The sequence below is a fragment of the Cydia pomonella genome, chromosome 11 (assembly GCF_033807575.1).
Source record: "Cydia pomonella isolate Wapato2018A chromosome 11, ilCydPomo1, whole genome shotgun sequence".
NCBI classification, from domain to species: Eukaryota; Metazoa; Arthropoda; class Insecta; order Lepidoptera; family Tortricidae; genus Cydia; species Cydia pomonella.
Genome location: NC_084713.1, coordinates 14671467 through 14691588, shown reverse-complemented (window position 1 = coordinate 14691588; position 20122 = coordinate 14671467). Strand labels below are relative to the sequence as shown.

General features: G+C 37.1%; 1 protein-coding gene and 1 long non-coding RNA gene across 2 annotated transcripts in view; both read right to left on the bottom strand.

The window, feature by feature from the left end:
* The window catches only part of LOC133522921 (uncharacterized), a 43685-nt gene extending 23798 nt beyond the window's left edge, over window positions 1-19887 (bottom strand). The window contains exons 1-2 of the mRNA XM_061858403.1: window positions 19543-19887; window positions 16271-16388 (exon numbers count right to left, since the gene is read on the bottom strand). Coding sequence (XP_061714387.1) covers window positions 16271-16388; window positions 19543-19626 — 202 coding nt within the window. The 5' untranslated portion in view covers window positions 19627-19887. The remainder of the gene's footprint in view (window positions 1-16270; window positions 16389-19542) is intronic.
* On the bottom strand, window positions 1986-4393 carry LOC133522920 (uncharacterized). Its single transcript, XR_009800150.1, has 2 exons — window positions 4197-4393; window positions 1986-4109 (listed from the first exon to the last, which is right to left on the bottom strand). It is a non-coding gene; the product is annotated as an uncharacterized LOC133522920 (long non-coding RNA).
* Window positions 19888-20122: the final 235 nt, after the last annotated feature.

Here is a 20122-nt window from a genome sequence, read left to right as displayed (position 1 = left end):
GTCCTTGATCCAGTCACTAAGCGATTTTTCCTCCTTTAGTTCCTTTGGTAATAATGTGACATCTGTACCGTTTAGAAGATAACTAGGAGAGAAACGGGTCACTGAATGGTTGGTCTCGTTATAGTTCTTCACACATTCGTGGGCTACAGTTGTCCAAGCCTTTTTGTTGCCATTCTCATTCATTCTACACCTTATTTTATTCACCAGTGTTTGATTCAGTCTCTCGTTCAATCCATTTGAGAAAGGTGAGTCTACTGCTGTAAATACCAAAGGTATATTGTTGCTTCTCAAGAAATCCTTAAACTCCTTCGAATTGATGCCTGGGTACTGGTCCGTAAGAATCATACCAATACCCTCAGTATCTGATACAGTTTTAATCAGTTTTATAAAATCATTTGCATTTTGGGTCTTTGAAGTAGAAATTAATGCGTATCTAGAGAAATGGTCCACTAACAGGTGCAGATACTTCTTCGAAGATCTTGAACCACCAAAACCTCCAATGGTGTCTATAGACATGATTTCGAATGGTTTGGTAGCTGGGCCCAGGTGTGACATAAATCCATATTTATCCTGTCCTCTAGACTTATTTTTAATGCAAACTTCACAGTTAGTGCACACTAATTTTATGTTCTGTATTAAGTTTTTGGCTGCATAAAATGGGCTAATTGTCTTCTGCATTTGTCCTATTCCAATATGACCTAGGTCAGCATGTATAGATTTCATAAATTTTACACTAAATTCCTCTGACAAAATAATTTTTCCTCTTGTTTTACCCTTTTTTAAATATACTTTGTGTTTTTCAATTAATTTTCCTTTTTTATTTTGTATTTCTGGATTTTCCTTCTGATCCCTTACAATGTCTTTGAGACTTATCAAATTGACTATTTTTAATTGTTCTTCTGTATTTTCATTAGGTTCTAATACAGGATTTCTGCTTAAGCAGTCAGCTTCTAAATTTTCCTTTCCCGGAGAATATTTTATTTTAAAGTCATACTGTGATAGGTAGTAAGTTAAATCACCTAATTCCTCATCGGTTCTTGATTTCAAGTTCATGTTTTCTAATGGTTTGTGGTCAGAATATACTGTAAACGATTTACCTATTAACCAGTATTGCCAGTATCGTACCGCTTCCCTGATGGCTAAACATTCTAAATATATTGCTTTTTTCTTCTTTTGAGCTTCATTTAGTTTCTTTGAAAAATAGGCTACAGGTTTTTCTCTACCATCAGGCTGTATTTGTTTTAAAATTGCCCCGACGCCCTGTAACGATGCATCTGTATAGATATTTATTGGCAAATTTTCATCGAATATTTCCAAAACTGGTTGAGAACATAAGAGATATTTTATCTTTTCAAATGCATTTTGGCATTCAGCGGTCCATATGAATTTCTGATTCTTTCTTAATAGATTATGCAATGGGTCTAAGCGGTCCATATGAATTTCTGATTCTTTCTTAATAGATTATGCAATGGGTCTAATATTATTGCACTCTTCGGAATGTACTCATGGTAAAAGTTAATTTTCCCTAGGAACTGTCTTATATTTTTCTGCGTTCTTGGAATAGGAAAATCCTTTATTGAGGTCAAGTTATCTTTCAATGGCTTAACTGAATTGTTTTGTATTATATGACCCAAATATTTTACTAAGTCAGATGCAAATGTACATTTCGTAAATTTTAATCTGAAACCCTCCGTCTTAATTGCGTCCAGCAACTTTGTTAAATGTTCAATGTGTTCGGTGAATGTTTTGGAAAATATAAGGATATCATCAATGTAATTAACTGCAAAGTCTGTAAGTTTATATTTTCTCAATATATTGCTTAAAATTCTTTGGAAGATTGCTGGCGAGGTCTTTAACCCGAAAGGGAGACAGGTCCATTGAAAGTGTCCATCCTGAGTTACAAATCCTGTTTTCTTTCTGTCCTCGATCCGTAAAGGAATAGACCAAAACGCTGAGTTGATATCAAGGGTTGAAAAAAACTACAATTCCTAGTCTTCATCATAAGATCTTCAATCAATGGAAAGGGCTGACCTTGTGGTACTACTATTTTATTTAAGTCCCTAAAGTCAATACATAATCTTGATTTTTTATTCTCCTCTCTCTTAAATGCCAATGTGACTGGTGCAGCAAATGGACTATAGGATTCTTCTATTAACTTATTATCTAGTAACTTTCCAATTTGCTCTTCTATCTCTTTTTTATCTTCCATAGTACATCTGTACGGCCTCTTGCTGCAATATTTGTCCACCAACAAGTCTATTCTGGCTTCATATCCATTGACAGTCCCAACATCATATTTATGCCTTGCAAAAACTGTGTTATATTTATTTATCAATGTATTTATTTCAGACTGTTGTTCCTTGTTCAAATGACCAATCTTTATCGTAAAATCCTCCACCTTTACATGCTCATTAAAATTAACATAATATTCTTTTGTAGTATTCTCATCGTCCCCAGGAACATTCGATTGGTCATGAATTATTTCTTCATTTGAAACTATCACTTTCTCATTATTTTTCATATTTGTACCCAGTACCTGATTTATCTCCAATTTCTCATCTTGAGTCAATCGAAATATTTTTATCAGGTCCAAGCCAATCAGGAAATCATGCTTAAAATATTGTTCATCCACAATGGATATATCAACATTTTCCTCTATATTAAAAATCTTTATTTTTAGTTTGGTCAAACCGTTCGTTTTTTTAACACCACCAACTGTTACTAAATTTTCTTCGTTCAATTCGTTTCCTTTCCCTTTTAGGCTTAAGAGTTTAGAATTTATAATGGAAACAACTGAACCTGGATCATAAACTGCATTTATCTGATGTTTATCATTTACTAGTATTTTGACCTTAATTAGTGGTGTTATTATTCGTTTTTTGGAACAGATTCATTTAACTCTGCCTCTATCACTGCATTATTCACATGTTTAATGAAGTTCTTCTTTACTTTGTCATCTTCTTTAGTACGAAACCAACATGCAGTCTCAGAGTGATAACGGGTGCCTTTGTTTAAACCTTCACAGATTTTACACGGCTTTAGATCCTCATTCTTGAAACTTGTTCTTGAGGGTCCATATTTCCTCTTAAATACATAACTTTTTTTGTTAACCATATGTTCATACTTGCTTACCTCATTGAACAACTCAACTGTGTCCTTCAACGCTTCTCTATCAATTTTGTTTAATATGTACTCCGGCAAACCAACTGCAATAAGATCCACCAATGTACCAGAATCAATTGACTTTCTCATATCAAGTAAAAGCTTTTCTTTCTTTATAGCATAATCCAACAGTGAGCCATCCTTATATTTATACAGTAATGCATATGTAACTGGGCTCCACCCTTTGCTAACAAATGATTCACAAAATTTTTTCCTCCACTCAGACCATTCTGCCTTCATAGTCAATTTTATAACCAAGGAACTCTACCAATCTACACAACTTTTATCCATAAAGAGCCTAAGAACTTCAATCTTATTTTCATCCGATATCTGGAAGCGCTCACATTCCTTTTCAAAAATGTCCATCCATTGAGTTGCATTAGAATGCTTGCTAGTAAACTTCTCTATCACAAACTTGTCCGCAATATTCTTCAAGCTCGGTTGTTTACTTTCCTGTGTACTTTCTATTATTTTTTCTAACAATTTTTCTAAAGTATTGGTCCCTTTTGTGCCGGCAGCAGTGGGTGTAGTAGAAGCACATTGGTCCTGATTTAATTCCTCCAGGTATCTGTCTGCAAACTGTACATTGCCATCCTCATCCATATAAATTTGCTCCAGTTCCTCGGTCAGCGAGATCCAAATTCTCCTTGTCTGGTACCTTTTCGACAGACTATTTTTCACCTTACTATACGCCGCTGTCTTTATCAATTCTTTGTGCTGGCTAACTGACTGCAATCCGTCCGGTAATGCATAACTCTTGTTGTCCTCGGTGGTTATTGACGTTACACAACAGACATTTGTTTTTTCGTCACTTCCAGGTAGTATTGTGAATTCAAAACGAAGTTTCGTCATCTTCCCTTGAATCTTGTAACTAGAAATGTCGTTTTATAAGATGATTTCACTTTTGTTGGTATGAATTGGAACAAAGAATAACTTCATGTGTTGCTCTGTAAACAAAGATTTATTTTTAATACTACAAGGTTTTATTTGAATCTACATTGTACTCGTATGTAATTATTATTAACAATACCGACCTGTAAACAAAGAAACGACATTTAAAGTTTATTCTTGCTTTAGGCACTCTTTTATCAATAAAATATAACGGCGATTATTCAAAGCGGCACTGCAATCTACATAACCTAGCTTCCCAATTTTCACGTATGATATAACACTGACAAGACAAAGCAAAGTATGGCCACATTTAAAAAAGTAAACGATATCGTTTATTTTTTTACATATTCATTTGCAAAAAAAAAATATAATTCAATACCAAGTTTCCGTAAGCGGTCGCGCTCGGTTTTCTTTGAATAATGTATGAATGCAAACACTTTGGAACTCTAAAACTTTTAGTTTGCCATATGCCTAAAATTGATTTATGAACCTGTCAGTAAAACCATACAAACTATTTTATTCACTAATATAATAAGAAAAAAACAAATAACAGAATTATAAAACTAGTAACCTATAAAACTTAAAATCTAAAAATAAATAAAACTAATCTTAAAATAAATAATTTAAAACTATCAACCTGCGGCGTGATGCCATAGACGCTGGCAGCATTTCCTCGTTGTATCACAATACTTATTCTTTGGGGCTTTAAGGAAGCTGCCAACTCTACGATCACGTCTGCTATTTTTTTTAGTTAATTCCTTAAATAGTGTAGACGCGTTCATTTAAAATAGTGTAAACCATAAACCAAAAACTATATAATGTAGCCAATGTAGCTACATAGAATTAATCACGCACGTATGCAATGCATGTTTGTATGTATGTGGTATGTACAGATGTACTGCATAATTGTTTTCCATCGTATTTTCTCGGAAACGTTCGTATTTGTCATGCTAGTTCAGTCACTGTCAGTACTTTTTGTATTATACCGAGACTGACTGAAATAGCAAGACACGTTCGTAAGTTTCCGTGAAAATACGATGGAAAATAATTTTACACTACATCTGTAAGGACGTGTTTCCAAATGCAAACATAAACAACATACCTACCTAAAAATATGTACTGCAGTAGGGCTAAGATGGTTCAATTTTTATCGCTTGTCGCTATGCCCGTCACTTTCGCACTTACATACTTGTTAGAACGTGACAGGCATGGTGACAAATGATAAAGAGCCGACCATCTTAGCCCTACAGGGCTAAGATGAACGGTTGTCTATCATGTGTTACCATACCTGTCACGCTCTAACCAATATACGTAAGTGCGAAAGTGACGCATGATATAACAAGTGACAAACATACGACCATGATACCGCTGCTGATGCAAATCCCTATGATGGAACATTTCTAGTTAGCCTATGAACACGAGAACGAATTAAATTCTTAAAAGTGACAAATAAACCGCACAACATAAAGAAATCACGTTAAAATTTAGGATATACTAATCTTCGCAGACGATAACAGCCGCAGCTCGCCTGAGATAGGAAATTTTCACTTCATTTCAAAACACCTAGAATATATGGCTAGAAAAATTATCATTCTTTTATTATTAAAAAGAATCAAAACTGCATTTTTTAACAATTCGCTTGTCCAAAAATATTCTGGTTTACAAAATTTTCGATTTTATGGATATTTTGTACGACAGACGTCGACCCAATATTTATTAGAGAAATTTTAACAGTAACTGTATCGACTAGTGGTCGGTTCGATTCCCGGGTGAGACAAGCGATTTTTTAATGCAGGTTTTTTTGTATTAAAAAAAAATAAAAGAATGATTTCTTTACCCTCTGGGTTGGAAGGTCAGATGGCAGTCGCTTTCGTACTAGTGCCTACGCCAAATCTTGGGATTTGTTGTCAAGCGGACCCCAGGCTCCCATGAACTGTGGCAAAATGCCGGGACAACGCGAGGAAGAAGGAAAGGAATTTTAATGAAATTAGTATATCCTAAATCTTAACGTAGCTCACGGTTTACACACACGGTTGGCTCACATAACTTAAGGTTTTAACCCCTTACCGCATGTATTTTTTTTTTGTTGATATTTGAACTTTAATAGTTGTCAATAGAGTAGAATATCATATCCGCCGCGTATATGGCTTCGTATGCGGTAATAGTAGTAGTAGTAGTAGTAGTAAAACACTTTATTGTACAAAAAGAAACATAAAACAGGAAAGAACACACATCATTTGTACAAAAGCGAACTTATCCCTTTCAGGGATCTCTTCCAGTTAGCCTTTGAGCAATTGAGGAAGACTTGGAGAACGGTAGACATCAAAATTGTACTAAGCGGCATAAATTATTTAATTTTCTAAAAGATAGGTAAACCTATAAGTCCTATAACCTACAATATATAAATGGGATATAAAATAAAACAAATGTGTAAATAGTCATATATAGTTATAATATATAATACAGGTAATAAAGGGGTTAGGTACTTTCCATCCAGGGCCCATTCATTTTGCAAACTATAACAAACGGATTATTGATTTATAACTTTATATGCTACTGTGCTCCGCTCGGGACTTCGCGTGGACTGCCTAGGATTCTATGAAAACGTGTCGGTCTCTTTCTGCATGCCTTCATAAACTAGGTACTCGTTATTAAAAACATTCCAGAAAAGATAATCGCTCGCTCAATTAAGCAAGATGTGGGATAATGGGAATCAAGGGTTCTCATAAAAAAATCTTTTCTGAGACTTATAAATTTTGCTGTTGGAACGTGTTATGGGCTAATAAAAATATAAATGTTCCCCGAGTCCCATTTATGCCCTGCAGTATCGGGAAATTAGTCGATGTCACTATCAATCTACTCGATAAAGTGAGTGAGGAAATAAATTGTTTTGATAGATAAATTTATCGAGGAAATTTACAGTGAAATCGCCCGTTTTATAGGTGACGTATGTAGTAGTCAGCAGTAATGTTGATGCAATCTGAATCCGAACGTTACCATAAAGGTTCTGTATCATTATTTTATCAAGAACATTGAACAACAACGACGCAGCAACAGTAATGTAACCTTAAATCTAAACAAAGGTTTCTGTTTCTATTGTTTTGTTCAATAAGATACGCTTACAAAATAGATATGTGAACATTCGCGAGTTACATTGTTGAGTCGTAAAACTGTAAATACTTTTCTTTCCTCAAGTTAAAGTTAAATAGAACACAAAAGAATTGTGTGCCGTCACGTACCCGTACACAGTTGACATAAGAAAGACGGCAGCGGAAAACTGCCCCTGCCTGGTGTGCTATAGAATACGAGTTCTCAGACACATACCTATTCGCAAACATTTTGATATCGCCTACGGTTTTCGAACGTTACGAGTACTTTTTCATTGTCGACCTTAAGCGCTTATTTACACTTATCCTACCGTCGGGCCTTACGATTGTGGCACCCGAGCAAGATCGTTTTCCTTTTCAAGAAATATAAGAACATCGTTAACAATATTTGACATGAAAAAAATACTTTGCCCCAATTTGGCAAAAATGTTTAATGTTTGATATGTTTTTACATCAAGAAATATTGTAAACGATGCGCTAATATTGCGATGCGAAAACGATCCTTTGGCCCGATATCGGGGCCGACGTCGCGGCCGATTGTTAGCCGTCCGAAGGCAGGATAAGTGTAATAAGCCCTTAACTATTCACCAATATAACAAAGCTCGCAATTCAAAAGGGCCCTCCAAACTCGTGCGCGAAGTGAGGCGCGAAGCCGCGAACGCGAGTGTGGAGGGCCCTCGCGTCGATTTCGCAGATTGTTCACGCCTTCACGCCTTATTCCCCGTTTTTTGTCGGTATTTGCCCCGCGTCAAAGGAGACGCGAAGCGCGAACTTGCAAGACTCCACACTCGCGATCGCTTCGCGCCGCGAATTCGCTCACGAGTCGGTTAATCTGTAAACTGTCATAACCTTCTATGGCGGCTACTTGGTTATTGGGTGCGAACATGATCAACCAAAAATCTATTTGATAGTTCCCAGTTTGAATCAGTGCCTTGCCGCAAACTAAATCCGATCAGCTGACGATTCGGCGCCATCTTGCCGCGAACCAAACTGCGAAATCGCCGTGAAGTTGTGCGAGTGTGGAGTCTACGTCAACGTCGCGGTATGTTCGCTCGCGCATAGTCTGGAGGGGGCTAAAGACATTACAGCAAAGGAACGTATTCGCCATCAAAAAAAATATTATTATTAAGATGATCTATGAGCAATTGAGCTGAGTCCCACTAAGGCGTGACAAAGTGTGAATAAAGTAACACAACCACACTTTGTATACAAGTTTGTGCAGCGTTAGCTTGGTCCGACCATATTTAGGTAAATCGGTTCAGTGGCAAAATCAAAAGTATCTGCCTCCCTAGACTACGTTTCCACCTCGAGGTAAAATCTACAATTCGAGTCCAAAAGAATCTCTTACACATGAGACGTACAACATAGAGAGACATATATATCTTTTTGTTAAGTTAAGCTGTTAGAGAATAGTAAATACTTTTGACGCGTACTCTGGGTGCTTAGCCAACGTGCCAATCGATAACGCTCCGTAGCGTAGCGTAGTAGGTAATCTCTCTCTATCAATCTTGCATATCAGTGTGACAGTGACATTTGCGTTTCATTCGCTACGGAGCGTTAACGATTGGCACGTTGGCTACGCACCATGCGTTACTTTTGATGCTGACTGTGCTATTTTTTTGTTTCAAAATTAAGCTTTTAAAAAAGGTTTCATAGCAAATATTTATCAAATGAAAAGCATGGGCGTAGACAGGTACAGGTAGACAGGGGGCAGCTGCAACCGCCCCACCCCGGGCCTTATAATTATTTTACACACAATGTATGCACCTCTGGGGCGTCTGCCCCAAGAGCCCGCCCTGAAACGTGAAAACCCTATGAATTCGGATTGAGTAATAATTTGACCAATAAAAAGTTATATGAGCCAAGTAAAGGACCATGTAGGGACCGTGTCGTACCGGGACACTAAAAGGCAGGCTACGGATCGACCACGCCCAGCTCATAAATTGAAAAAATAAAAAAAAATTAAACTGGTCCAACTACAGCATACGAATCAGCAACCTCTGTGAATTGTTTCATGGCTCGGATGCCAGCGGTCTTGTGCTCTTATATAATATACCGAGAAAATGGACACGCTTTTATTACTGTGCAAGACACTTTCTGTGATTTTAAATCAACAAAAGTTCTGACATAAAACGTCTTTCCATTGATCTGTCATTCACCAGGTTTAAAACGTTACCCGGACTGACATTTCAATTACCGCGGGCTTTGTAGGTGCCTTAAAGTTTACTGTCTATCGTCTGAAGCTAATGAAGCTTGAAGGAAACAAAGAGAGTCAAGTGCAGGGTGAAGAATAGTTGGTACGGGTTTATACCTACACTCCAATTATTAAACTATTAAGTAACTAAATTTTGAGTAACCTAATGGTTTGCCTTGTGGCTTGTATACGATAATTTATACAAGAAATGTAACCGATGGCAAGGGAATAGTAAAGGATATCACGCGATGATATCACGTGTACAAACTAAATCCAAGATAATGCGGCCATATCAACTGATCTTGTCTACCTATATATCACAAGCCATCTGGGATGCGCCCGGAAAAATTCTAGGCAAAGTAAACTAATTGATTCTGTTTTATTAAAACGCTATATTGGTATTACTAATATAATAAATTTGTCATTGTCGATTAGTTGAATCATAGCTTATAAATGAAACGATTATAAAAATCTATTAGAACAGTCGATTTTTACTGTGAAGCTCAATAATCAATTATCTGAAAAATATAGCAGAATTCTCATCTTTATCAACTTCTTACAATGTACGAGTATTAGAGTCCTTTCACACGAAGGTCCAGTTCTGCGAGAGCGGATTTTTACTGAACCCTGCCAAAAATCATTTGTGTGTCACACACTATTCTGGATCCTGTTTTTTCAGTAGAGCACATCTCCCGCTCCCCGTACTACTGTGCCAGAAAATATTGTATACAGGAAGCTAATAGGAACACCTTCTTTAGACTATACGTGTAATTAAACTGGATCCTGTTTTACTGGACAACACTATCCAGTTTGTAGTTGCAAAACGCGAACAACAAAATTGACACGATTCGATTTTTGCCGGTTCCCTTCACACACTGGATGCTCGTGTGAACGTCAGTTATATAAACACGCATACTACTAAACGGGATCCTGCAAAAATCGAGACTTTGTCGTGGGGAAGGGCTCTTATTGCTGCCCTAGAGAGAGTTGGTATTTATCACGCGCGTATTCCCGCGAGTGGTTTAGAATAACAACGAGGAAATATCGCTTAGCAAACCTTTTCCCTCCTTCCTTTATAAATTAAAATAGAAGTGGGCACAATGTTACCAGAATAACTCTACCTAGTTTATCCAAATACAATGATGTAGCCAACAAACACGTGCAGACCCTTACATAAAAGTTTCCAGTCACTTATCTATTCCTGCATCTGACTGCACAATTTGCGCGTTAACTGGAATTTTTATAGATACTACCTGACCTATATTTTACTGACAATATTGATAATTAGCGTTAATAATAAGTTAATAAATTGTGCAGTGATAATATTTGACTGATTAACACGGTAAGTTGAAATTATAGCAGTTTGTATTACTTATTTTAATAAAAAAAAGTTCTATTTTACATACATAGGTAGTTAAATTTTAACACTTGATTACAGCCATATAGGACATAATAGTGTCATGTTTGTTTATTTTTGTTTAATATTGTGATTTTCAGAACAAGACGTATGGACACCTATACGTACTGGTGAGAGCTTGAAAGAATAATAAGTATTGAAACGTAATTACCGTTTATAACTTGCGTATAAAAATAGGTGTTTGGGTGGTTCCAAACTGACTTTATAAACACGTCGTTTTTTTTAGCATGGGAGTCTCTGATCATGGACATGAAAAATAAAGATTTGATTAATTCAATTATTTCTTAAAAAAAAAAAAAAAAAAACCTAGCAACGGATAAACACGTGTGTTTTGTAAAACATTCTTGAATATTTCCATTTTCCATAGTATTGTTTACTCCGAACCTCGCTCAACAATATTTATCAAGCCTACGTTGCAACCTCCGTGCGGGGACCGCAGCCCGAGCACAAGAAATGCGTCCTTGCGTTACTCCTACAACATGACGGCTGGTTGTCAAATTTCTATTATTTACAAACAAGAAAAATAACCGTCACCGAAGCATATTACGCTTATTCGTGCTGTTCGTGATTTTAAAGTGAATTGCTACTATTGCTAGTGCCTATCTCGTTTAAACCGCAGCCACACATATGTAGGTGTATGAGACTCGACCTCAAGGGATTCCCGCTGCCTTTATCCCATAACCCTACGACCCCAGGACAATCGTGCTATAGTTTTACAATTTTTGATACGTTTTACATAATATTGTAAGTTACTTATTTAATTATTATTTTTAGTGCTTTGTAGCTGTAAGTTGTCCCCATCTATTGTATTGTATCGTATATTAAGTGTGAATGCAGCCCGCGACGCAACCCGCCGGCAATAGCACGTCAATCGTATGCCAGTTGTGCCAAAAGGCTTTCAAGAACATTAAAGGACTTAATATCCATACGGGTAAAGTCCATAGAACTTGCCTTACCCAAAATATCCTACCATCTCATGATAGCCAAATTAACTCGCCAATTTCCCTCCCCACAGCCGCCCAACCTACCACTCCATTTCACCTTCATCTCAGCCATCTAAAAAATAATGTCTCCATAGTAAAAAGAATACCCCGTGGGGCCAGAATTTCTGTCGCATCACACCTCTCTCATATCATTAACAAATGTACCGAAAATAACACCACCGAAGACTGGCACCGTCTCTTACTTTTCTCCTACCATACCCTCCACGTTCAAGAAGATGATTCAAATATATCGCTTACACAAAAAATTAAAAACAATTGTGCCAATATTCTTCCGACGCCCGCATTTACATATAAAATTAAATCAAACACAACTTTCAACCATTCTAAATACATTGAAAATAAAATAAGCGATGGCGACCTTAAAGGTGCCGCCCGCCTCCTCTTCTCAAATGACGTGCTATCGCCGGATACCCCCGACACTCTTTTGGCTTTACAGACAAAACATCCCCCAGGTCCCACCATCCCACACTTTTTGGACCCACCAACGGCAAACCAGGCATGCCTACAAATAAAAAACAGAGACGTAATGGAAGGTATCTTATCATTCAAAATCGGTTCTGCTGCAGGTCTGGACGGACTCTCGCCCCTACATTTAAAAGATCTTACATCTCATTCCGTGGGCGACGCTGGTGAGCATCTCGTCGAATCTCTAACCAAATTAATTAACGTCATGTACACAGGAAATGTGAATCCGGACATAGTTCCGATCCTATACGGGGCAAATCTCATCGCCCTCTCCAAAAAGGACGGAGGAGTTAGACCGATTGCCGTTGGCTCTACTATAAGACGTCTCGCTTCCAAAATTGCAGTCAGATATATAATCTCCAAATTAAAACCCCTTTTTGAACCTGTACAGCTGGGTTTTGGCATAAAAGGAGGTTGTGAGGCAGCCGTCCATGCCTTACGCACGTACCTCTCAAATTCATCTTGTGATGTGCTGGTGTAATTGATGTTCGAAACGCATTCAACTCGGTAAATAGGGATACCTTGCTGACAGAAATAAAGAATAACATACCCGAAATTTATAACTACCTTTTGCATTGCTATGCTGACCCTACCAAATTAATTTACCGCGATAATATGATATCTTCAGAAGTCGGCTGCCAGCAAGGTGATCCTCTCGGGCCGGCAATATTCAGTTTGGCCATTAATCCAATTATTCAAAATTTAAAATCAAAATTTAACGTTTGGTATTTAGACGACGGAACCCTGGGAGGCGACCTCGAATCCGTGCTATCAGACCTTTCGACCATTAAATCAAAATTTGAAACAATTGGCTTAGACCTAAACTATAGCAAATGTGAACTTTTTATTCATAACGCCTCTTTAAATCTTCTGGATGTAAAGCAAAAATTTGATTTCCTTACACCAAACATTAAAATAATAGACAAAAGCTCTCTTTGCCTCCTTGGGTCTCCTATTTTTGAAGAATCTATTCAAATTTCATTTCCGACACAACTTCTAAATTCCAAAATTATGAAAGTCGTCTTCTCGAAATTAGTCCGCATTTCGCTTTATCTATTATTAAATTCTGCCTCTTTGTACCAAAATTAATGTATGTACTTCGCTGTTGCTCTTTCTCAAAATTTCATAATTTGTTAATACCTTTAGACGACATTATCAGAAATAATGTGGAATCGATTTTGAACTTGCAGCTTAGTGAAGAGTCCTGGACCCAGGCATCCCTTCCCATTCGTCATGGTGGGATAGGGATCCGCAAAATTTCTAGTGTTTCTACCCCGGCGTTTTTATCTTCCGTTCATAGCTCAGCAATTCTCGTAGGCAAAATCCTAAGGGCCTGCCCTCCAAACTATGAGATTGCTGGCTTAACGGAGTCTAAAAACGCCTGGTCCATTGCCTGCCCGGGTAAGGATTTTCCCGAAAATCTAAATTCCCAAAGGACCTGGGATGACGTCCATTGTAAAATTATCTATGACTCTCTCTTAAGTCGCAGCATAGGTTCCTCACGCGCCAGACTCTTAGCAGCGGGTACGAAGGAATCCGGCGCCTGGCTGCACGCGTTTCCTTCGGTACACACAGGCACATTTTTGGAACCGCACACTCTGCGCGTTGCAACCTGCCTGCGACTCGGCGTCCGGGTCTGTGCTCCACATAGGTGCCCCTGCGGCACTGATGTCGACGCCCTCGGACACCACGGGCTCTCCTGCCAAAGGAGCGCCGGCCGCTTCTCTAGACACGCCGCGCTTAACGATATTCTCCGCCGGTCTCTTGCCAGCGTGAACGTGCCAGCTCTTCTTGAGCCAGCTGGTATTGTAAGAGACGATGGTAAGAGACCGGACGGAATGTCACTAATTCCGTGGAAGATGGGACGGGTGCTGGTGTGGGACGCCACATGTGTAGACACTCTAGCCCCGTCTCATGTCCACGGCACAACTGCAAAACCCGGCGCGGCGGCAGAGGCGGCCGAAAAATTAAAAAAGATCAAATATAGGGGTCTCGGCCCCGAATACGATTTCGTACCTTTTGGCGTCGAGACCCTTGGCCCGTGGGGTCCGAATGCATCTACACTATTTAAGGAATTAGCCAAAAAAATAGAAGACGCTACCGGTGATCGTAGAGCTGGCAGCTTCCTCGCACAGAGAATAAGTATTGCGATACAACGAGGAAATGCTGCCAGCATCTACGGCACCATGCCGCAGGGGGATAGTTTTTAATTATTTATTTTAAGATTAGTTTTATTTATTTTTAGATTTAGATTTTAAGTTTTATATGTATTAAGTTCCTTATTCATTATTTCTTTTTTAGGTTTAAAATGTCGAGCAGAAAGTCGAAATTGTTAATGGAGTTAGCCAAGAAAAATACATCGTTCAGAGAAAAGATTAAAACTTCAAAAAAGTTGAAACAGGATATAGAGAGTGTTGATCCCTATTTTTTTCCAAATGACAGCGATGATCTTAATGCAAGTTTATCAATAAATTTGTCTGACATCAAAGGAACCTCAAAAATCTATTCGGATTTTTGCAATTTAGCTGATGGAGATTCAAATATGAGTGGACCTTGTGCAATACCAGTGGAAAATAAAACAATTGATTATGACGACAACACGGGTACAAAATCACTGCTCACGTTAACCACTGTAGAGATGAATGAAATGGATTCTGATATAAATATATCTGGCATAACCTCATTCTCTCCTCTCCTCTCTCAATATTATTCCTAATAAAAGGATGAAATTTTGGAACGAATTGCCTGTTTCAGAGTCTAATGCCTAGCCTAGAGACGTGTTATTCAGTTTGACGATATAAAGATATGTAGATAAATATACAAATAAATAGAATACCTATTTCGTTAACAATGTACACAATTTGATTAAACTGTCATACATTTAGGATACATTTTGTTTAAGGACTATAATAACGTAGAAAGAGATAAATTTAGTTTGGTATTTCATTAAATCTAGTTGTTATCATTTGTAAATAAGACAAATCACAATTTAAATGTGTATTTTTTTGTATATTTATATTGTTTTTTTAAACACTTTTTAGCACCCGATTTTAGTATGAGAGTACTAAGAAAAATAGCAGTAACTCAAAAAACTGAGCTACGAATCCTAAGCGTAATGGCCGCATCTCAAATAAAAATCCAAAACTATTTTTTTTTTTATCAAAGCCTGTCATAAGTAAATATGGATACCTAATACGAACAATACACTTTGACTTTTAAAATTAAGACTTTCAGAGTGAACGCGAAATCGCATTTCACGTTTTCTCAATTTGCTCGAAATCTCTAAAAATTAGATACCGCCAATTGCCTTAGCAGGGCAGTATGGGTCGAAGATAAATTTCTTTATCTGTATCAATGAGTTTTTCGAAACTTATGTACGAAATATCATTTGATATTGACCAGTCGCTTTTTAGTGAGGGAAAACATCGTGAGGAAACCAGACTAATCCCAATAAGGCCTAGTTTACCCTCTGGGTTGGAAGGTCAGATGGCCTGGTGTAGCCTGAAGCCGAATACATTTAAGGTGACGTTCGCATGTCAACTGCAACTGCATTGCTGTTGCACTGTATCTGTCAATGTGTTTTTACACTTTTTACGACCGGTCTGGCCTATTGAGTAATGACCCTGCCTATGAAGCCGAAGGTCCCGGGTTCGAATTCCGGTAAGGGCATTTATTTGTGTGATGAACACAGATATTTGTTCCTGGGTCATGGGCTTTTGCTTTGCTTGCATTGCTTAGTTTGAGGTCTAGTGTAAGATTGTCCCCAAGTATTGATTATTTATTATTATTTAATGACCTCGATAAAATGAGTGACGAAACAAACATCATAATCGTGGCAGTAAGGCAGCAGAAAAAGTCACTCATTTTATCATGGAAATTTACAAATACAACGGCGGCAACAACGACCCGGCAACAGTAATGCAACTGCAGTTGACATCCGAAACTCACCTTTACGCTGCAATAGTGATCGGTCGCACTACGAGTTAAGGCGAAATAGCACGAGCCATATCGAGCCATGCATATGACTCACCATTTTCCTGCTTAAGCCGCTCTATTTGTTCGTTCTGCGCGCGCGACACTTTCAGCGCTGTCATCGTCTCTCGGTACTGCTTTTCATTTTCTTCGTCCAGCTCTGGCAGAGCTGAGCGCTGTGGGGTTAAATTGATTAAATATTACATTAGGTACTTTGGAGCACTCCAATCTGATTTGAAGCTTTACTTTTTATTATTTTGGTCCATTGTATTCAAAACCGTACAACCACTTTTCTTTCTTTTTAATGTGACATTTTCTCGTATTAAAATCGTAAGGGCTAAGTTAGACAAATAAAGTGTGTGTGTAAAGTGTAAAGTTACATCATAGAGTTTTACATCGAAGATGTGTGTAAGCAACGGTTTATAATAAAATAGCCCTTCTGAGAATGCTAGCTAGTTTTATTATTAATGTAAAATATAAAAATCGGCTTCCTAGAATTTTCAGAAAAATGTTACCTAAAGAATATCATTCGAAAGTGACACACTCAATAGTTTTAGTATGCTGCCTTAACAGAATCTAATGGCAAGTTACTAGATATAATATTTATGATGAGTTAGGTACCTTAGGAATTATTATTTATATTTCTTTATTGTTTGAATAAAAAAAAGTTCTGTGGGACAAAGCAGGGACCTACTTGTTTTGCTTTAGATACAATGCTTATCGAAAGATGAATAAGTACAAGAAAAAAAAACGGGAAGACAGTTTTGATTGAGACTTTAATCTGAATTTCCACCCTTAGTTTGCTAAAAACTGATAAAATAGATCTAAGATTATTGTTTGAATAAATATATTGTGGACCCGGGTACGTCCTTAAACTACGTCTAAAAGAGAGGTATGGGCATTGTGAATGTCATCTCGCTTTGTGTGGTAGGGCACAGCCAGTGGATCTCATTCCAGATTTAGAGCAGAGCCCAGAACTGGGGAAGTACCTCCACCTTACAGAAAACAGCAGCCAAATAACACTAGACTCCACTCATAGTGTTGTGTTCCTGCCGGTGAGTAAGGTTGCCAGAGCTCAACGGGGGAGGGCAGGTTTAGGGTCGGCAACGCGCATGTAACTCCTCTGGAGTTGCAGGCGTACATAGGCTACGGAGACTGCTTACCATCAGGCGGGCCGTATGCTTGTTTGCCACCGACGGAATATATATAAAACTTGTTAATCATTTTTATGACAGACACACAACTTAAGTCTCAAAATCAGTTGTTTTAGTAAATTCTCCTTGTTTGTAGTGCTTATCCGCTTTAAGCAAGGGAGAAGGGCAAAGCAGGTTTTTGGCAGACTTTTTTAAATAAATCATTATTAAGTTCAAAAAAATACAATCGTTTTGCCTTATATTAAAGTTCGATAACTCTTCTGTCGAATGGAATGAACTTAGTTTTTAAATTCAAAGAAAACCTGAAACTTGCAGACCTTCTCCTTTAGCTTATCGGCTTTAGGCTTCCCTCCCCAGTTGTCAATGTAATTTATTAATATGTTTTTTGTAAACTAATTAGTCGAAAGTTAATTGATTCTATTCACGATAATTAAGCCATTTCTATTTAAGTTATGTGCATGAAAGTGTGTAAGCGTATTATGCTATAGACTTAATGTGTACGTTAAACAACACAACACAATACAATTTACATGGTTAATATTCGTAACACAAATGAATCAATTAACTTAAGACTAATCACAGCTTCTTAACTACGCTTAATTATGCAATTTTTTTGCAATTCACCCGTATATAACATATGCTATAAAACAGGAATATAACATATGTTGCTTCGGCGAATATGGAACACGCAAGCAAAAAAGACACGTAAAAACCCACTTCAAGGAAATCTATAAATAATATTTCAAGAAATAAATATCAGGTTTGCTTCGTTTAAGCTTGACGTCTTTCTTACTACTTTGAATGTAGGCGGTTACATCTTATTTTAATAATATTCCATCTATATTTATTAAATGTCAATTAATTTTAAGTTAAATATGAAAATGCGGCGAAATGGTTCCAGTAAAGGATGGTACGGCAGTGTTTGCTTCGCGCTCGATTTGGCGGGGGCACTACCGTGCCCCCAGATTAATAAAAATAACCTGACTTATTTATAAGCCTTCTTTTATTGTGAAAATAAATTTTGAATTTTATGTAGGACAGAATTTATGGCAAGACTACGTACTGTTTCTCGTATGACGCCCTCTTAGTTATTCATTTTATTTTACTGAGAAAATTTGAGCACCAATTGCTTCAGCATCAGTAACTGCCCACAGACTTAGAAAACAGAATAGCTTAGAACAAGCTTAGTAACAGGTTTCTGCCGTACAGTAACAACTTTTCTAAATAAAGAAAACCGACCTCAAAAATAAGATATTATCCTATCCTATTAAATTACAATTACCTACTCAAATCGGACCACTGAGTTCGGAATAATCGGTGAACAGACATAAGTAAATAATAATGGCCATAACCGAATACAAAACCTCCTCCTTCTTGGAATTGAAGTCGGTGAAAAAGTATTTAAATAGGTTAAGTTAGGTTTTTAAATGGTTAAGAACACTTTGTTTACAATAAAATACTCAAAATCAATGAAAGCCAAGTACACTTTGTAATGAACATTTTCACCAAATATACTTTTCATTGCTCTTGGTCTCAAGTGTTATATTTATTTGACATGAAAACGGTGCCATTGTGTGCTGAAGTACCTATTTCTAAAACCTTAAATTACTTCTAACCTCCCCACGTAGGTACTTACGTTTCCGACGATTCACTTCATTATATCATAAAGAAACATCTCTAAATTAATTTAAACTTCAAGTGGTTCTTTAAACACTTGAGTGACCCAGTTTATTTAATTAATATGCAGGGGTAGCTTCACAGCTTTGCTAACAGTTTAGTGAGACTAAAAGTTAGTATTAGCAGAGTTTGTATTTAGAACTGTAGAATAACTATTTCCAAGTTTAAATTAAATAGTCCCTTCATTACGTACGTCACGTACATCCTGGATAAATTGATGTGTATCTAATGTTCTTTTACTATGACAGGCCTTTGGGTACTTATATCTATCGCTTAAAGCTTACAAAGCACTTACAAGGAATACGGATTTGCCTATTTATTTGTATACACCCAAATAAAGGTAGCTCTAGCTTGAACGAAGCTACATTAAAATCGCAATAAGTAGGAAATTGCTCTGTCTACACATGAATTTTAAAAGTTTCAACATGCATATAGAAATGAAACATTAAAGTAGTATATAGAAATCAGAAATATTAGTAGGAATCTACTTCATACTTACCTGAACTACCAAGCTAGTTTCAATTTCTTCTAAATTGGATTTCAGTAGGCATATTTGTACTTGCTGATCTTCAGGTGACAACATTATAAAAGTATGTTTTATTTATTGTACTCTGGACAAATGGGAAACACTGAATTAATTAGAAAAGGCGACGAGTGCACTTTTATTAACAAAATGTACGATGTGTTTTTGATTTTGGTATTTTTTTAATTTCCCGCCAACTATATATATTTTTTAATCTTATAAAGTCGCATTCACACGGACCTGCATGATCTTGCATGATCTAAGGCAGAGCGAGAAACCAAGGTCATTCATCTCTGTATCTCGTTCTAACCAATATCTATGGTCCAACATATTTTTAGTTCCTCGAAGCTCGAAGCAAAGAATAGTTTGATTACAGCCAAGTGACTTTTATCATTTCAATAATTCTGATATAAAAATAAGTACTTTTTTATTAACCCAAAAGAAAGGGATGAGTATAGTTTTGTTTGTTCTTACTTACTGACAGGTTGTGTTTGTCAGACTGTATATACTCTGGCAAACCCACTTTGTTGATCGAGATCGATCCTTCGCTTCGCGC